Source organism: Pteropus vampyrus, unplaced genomic scaffold (assembly GCF_000151845.1).
Source record: "Pteropus vampyrus isolate Shadow unplaced genomic scaffold, Pvam_2.0 Scaffold157, whole genome shotgun sequence".
Classification (NCBI taxonomy): Eukaryota; Metazoa; Chordata; class Mammalia; order Chiroptera; family Pteropodidae; genus Pteropus; species Pteropus vampyrus.
This window is the reverse complement of record NW_011888938.1, coordinates 1,318,674-1,323,243: the sequence shown is the minus strand read 5'-3', so window position 1 is coordinate 1,323,243 and position 4,570 is coordinate 1,318,674. Positions and strand designations below refer to the sequence as shown.

The window sequence follows — 4,570 nt, the reverse complement described above, 5'->3', positions numbered from 1 at the left end:
CCGGCCGCCGCCATGTTGGGAGTGCTGCGGTACGCCTGACCTTTCACCTTGGCAACCGCCGTCACGTGAGCCGCGCGCGCTCGACTCCGCCCCCAGCGCCGGTTCACGCCTCCAGCCCCACCTTCTAACTCCAGGCCACGCCTCCAGACCCGCCCCCGAGCGCCAGGCCCCGCCTCCAGCTCCGGCCCCGCCTCCCACACGCCCCTTCAAGCTCCGCCCCCTACCTCCAGTCCTCCTCCGCAGGGCCCTCCTCCATCCCCCAGCCTGGGGTAGAGAGTCGCCAGACTTAGCAAATGAAAATTCAGGACGTCCGGTTCTATGTGAGTTCCAGATAAACAGCGCGTCATTATTAAGTATGTTCCGTTAAATTTGCATATCAGGTATGGGACATACTTAGACTTAAAAACAATGCGCTGTTTATCTGAAATTCACATGTAACAGGGCGTCCTATATTTTATCTGGCAGCCCTACCTGGGGCTTCAGAGGGTCTGCCACCCTGACCTTCACATTTTAATATAAGATTTTAACTCTTAAAAATGTAGCAAAATATACATGCAAACTTGGATGGATGCCTTAGAGTGCTAAAATTTGGAACCTTGCCATGTACCACAACTGATCTCTCTGCAAACTTGGGAAATAAAGCTTCACATGACTTGAAAGCAAGACTGGCTTTCAAGTTGCCATCCTGAATTGTTATGCAAACCTAGATTTTTCTCTGAACTGACCAAAGCAACAAAGAGAGCAGATCACAGAGCATACGGTGGTCATCCATCAGTCTGAAAGTTTAAATCTTATGTTCCAGGCCATCTTGCTCTTATGGGTGATTAACTTTTAAATAAGTAAACAATATGATTCGAACTTAAACGACGCTTATACCAATGCGATCATCTTTCTGCTCTTTGCATTGTAGGCTCTGTGTGAGATTATGTTTGCACCCTGTTCCTATGTCCCACCTCTCCCCATTCATTATTCCTGCCTCTCCTCATTAACATTTACTGAGTTTCCCTACTGGAGACAAAGCAGAGCCACGGGCTCTGCATTCCAGAAGAAAGACCCAAATTGGAGATAAGTGGTTAAGTAAGCCTGGGGGGAGGGACCCAGGGAGTGGGGAAGCCTCTCCGGGAAGGCGACCTGGGTGGAGAAGGGGGTGGGAAAAGAAGTGAGCAGCCCAGGCAGAGGAACCGCATGTGCAAAGGCCCTGAATAAGGCACATTGGAAGAGGAGCGAAGAAGCCACTGTGGCTGGAGTGGATCGAGCTGGGTGGGGAGGGCGGGGGAGAGAGGGAACTGGAGAAGCAGCCCAGGGCCAGACCGCACGGGTCCTCCGCAGCCGGCATGCAGACTATGGCCTTGACTCTGAAAGTCATGGCGACCACAGGAGGACTCTGAGTCAGGATGTGGTTCTGGCTGCTGGGTAGAAGGGCAGGAGGGCGGCAGAAGTGTGAGAGCATCGCAGCCCTCCTAGAGGTGGTGCCACTCGGGCACAGGGTGGGTGGCGTTGCCGGCGACGTTTTGAAGACAGGACCTGTGTTGAATTAGATACAGGGTGTGGGGGTGCTTCCGCTTGCGAGGTTTGGGCCAGAGCAAGTGGAAGAATGAAGTTGCTCTTGGCTGAGATGAAAGATGGCAGGGGAAGGGTGGGAGAGCAATTGTAGGGGTGAGGGTTTGCTTTGGACCTGTTAAATCTGGAAGAGAGGTCATGAGTTAGCTGTGTGAGTCTGGAGCTCAGAGGGTAAGTTGAGCTGGCTGAGGTTCCCACACCTAGGAAGCCAAGGGTGTGTGTGTATGCGCATGAGAGAGAGAGAGAGGGAACCTTGTCCTGTCCCCAAGCCTGCAATCAAGTTTTACAAACACCACTACTAGCCTGTTCCCAGCTGTGCTCACAGGGCATTAGGGAGGGGCCTTTGCTTGGGGCAAAGGACAGGCTGGTTGGGGACAAATGCAGAGAAGCAGTTTGGCGTTTGATGGCTAGCACAGTGTGATTGGATAGGACAAAAGATCACAGGGACAGATGTGGGACTTGCAGACATTCTGGGACCTAAACAGGACCGAGCTGCTGGGCAGGTTTTGTTAGGGCACTCATCAGACAGCCTGTCTGTCCCCCGCTGCAGGAGAACCAGGCCCAGTGGGACCCAGCTCCATCTGGGAGGCCAGTGTGATCAGGGAGCCAGAGCCCCTGAACACAGGAAGGCAGCAGCTGGACGGACACTGCCTGTCCATGCTCCCCTGGAGCAGCTGCGGCCGCCGCCCCTCGGAACTGGCGCTCGTGGCCTTCGTTTGTGTTTCACGAGAGTGGCCGTTGGCCACGCAGAACAAGGAATCGAATGAAGGCGGACAGCCGGTCCGATGACCTGGGACCTGCGACGCTGAAGGAGCTCTCGCAGGCTTCACGCAGGAGGGCCGGACAAGCGAGGAAGCTGAAAGAGACGGATCGCAGGGAAATTAAATGTGGGGTTTAACTGAGAAATAATCATTTCCTATGGAAGATAATGACTCTTCTGGAGGCAGGGATCAAGATTTATTGGCCCAAGAGGTTACTGGGGATCGGAGCCAAGGCGAGCGCGGTGAGGCCTGGAGGGACGTAATCCTGGTGTTGAAGGCTTGTGGGTCAATGTGTCTGAACGCCCGAGCCCGCAGCCCTGCACTGTCACGTGGGCTGAGATTAAAAACGTCTGCCAGCTCCGCAAACACGCTTCTCCTCCAGCCAGTCCTTTTCCAGCCCGGCCTCCCTCCAACCTGCAGTCACGGGAGGTGTGGCAGGGTTCTCACGGGTCCCCCTGGACCAGCCCCCCTTCAAGGGCGCAGGGCCACAGGCCAAGAGGTGACTCCAGCGACACTGCAGCCTGCCGGTGGCCCAGGCAAGGTCACGTCGAGAGGGCCTGTTCCAGCTGCAAGCACAGCCTCACAGCGACAGGATGGGAGACGAACAAATTTGAGGCAAATTCGCAGGGTTTCAATGCGGGAGATTTATTATTGTGCCAAACATGTGTGTGAAATACACACTTCCTCTCACGCGGCCTCGTAAATCCAAAAGGGTCAGCCATAAATATAGAAACCTACAAAACTACAGACTAATTTGTTCAGAAAACTAGAAGGCAACCGAGAAGCAAGCTGTAGCTCGAAACTTGGTTTGAAACTGTGTATGCAGAGAACGGACGTCTTTTCCCGACTGGGTCCAGAGCCTTCTGCGTGCCGAGGCGGGTTTGGGGAGAGCTGGTACCTCCCAAGCTGTGAAACCCATCAGCTGGGGACGAAGGTTGGCCTGGCGAGCCGGGCGCCGGAACCCAGGGAAGGGCTGGCGTGTTCTAAGGGGCCCCTCTCTGGAGCTGCCGGGCAGAGGGCACAGGCAGCAGCAGGGCTGTGTCGGGCCAGCCTCGCAGACGCCTCCTGCTCCACGCCACCGTGTGCCATAGTGCACGGAGGCTGCAGTGAGTGGATGGCGCCCTCTCTCACAGCTGGGGACACCGGGGGCCCTGGACGAGGGAGGCCGCGTGTGGAGGGATCCACTCCACAGAACGCTGTCCCTGAGGCCAGTGCGCTGCTCCCTCGGCTGCATTCCCCACCAGGCAGGGGGTTCCAGTTCAGAAAGGGAATTGGAGAAGGATGGACAGACGGAGGATAGATAATGACAGATGAATAGATAAGTGATGATTAGATGACAGATAAACAATAGGTGCCGTGGATGGATTACAGTGAATTCCCTGGAGCACAAGCTCAAACGTGCTCTCATACCAGGAGGAACACGGTCTTCCCCACGTTCTGATTATACTGGGGAAGATGTAGCTCAGGTCCCTGGGGGACCTGGAGACGAAGTTCTGGGGAACTGCCAGACAGGACATGAGTGTCCGCCAGTGTCCGAGTCAGGGCACTGGCGTCCCGTGCCTTCTTCCAGGGCAGTGGCTCCGGCAGCAGCCCTGCTCCGGGTGAGAGGCGGGGTGGGGGGCTGCACACCTGGTCGCAACCCTTCAGTGGCTCGTGTGGTGGCTCCCATGGGTAGAGGTCATTGCGGCGGTGGCCCACCCTTCAGGTCCGTGAAAGTCAGCTGCCCTGGCCCTTACGTGAACCGGGGCTGCTCTACTGAACTGGCCCCAGGGCCGCTGTCCCCTGAGGCCCCCGGCCGGTCTCCTTGGATCTCACGGCACATCTTGTTGGACTTCTTTTCCCACAAAGAAGCCTCTTTGTGCTGAGTCTACATGAGCTCCTAGGCGCCCCCCGAGCATCAGCTCTGGGACCAGCAGGCACTTGTGACAACAGCAGGCACCTGTGCCAGGAGCTTGGCCGGCCTGCGTGCTGTGCAGGGCCACAGTCGCCTTTGGAAACAGCTCCGGGTCCTTGCTGAGTCACAGTGGGCCGATTGATAACACACCAGCGGAAACGGGCTCTGGTCCAGAGCACATCGGGAGGCCTTGGCCCGCCCACCCAGGGGACAGGCCCATGGGCTGACAGGCAGCGGGCCGAGTACCCTTCGGCTCTCCAGCTACCATGTTCTCTGACCTGTGCAACGCAGCACAGGACATGCACATGCCCGTCATCCAGCCGCAAGTGACTGGCTGGGCACCGGGAAGGCATGC

At 56.8% G+C, this 4,570-nt stretch overlaps 1 protein-coding gene across 1 annotated transcript in view; it reads right to left on the bottom strand.

Annotated features, from left to right (window-relative positions):
* The window catches only part of LOC105298632 (nascent polypeptide-associated complex subunit alpha, muscle-specific form), a gene marked incomplete at its 3' end in the record, with an annotated part of 28,737 nt that overhangs the window by 13,241 nt on the left and 10,926 nt on the right, over positions 1 to 4,570 (bottom strand). Inside the window, exon 10 of the mRNA XM_023536465.1 lies at positions 3,732 to 3,913. Coding sequence (XP_023392233.1) covers positions 3,732 to 3,913 — 182 coding nt within the window. The remainder of the gene's footprint in view (positions 1 to 3,731; positions 3,914 to 4,570) is intronic.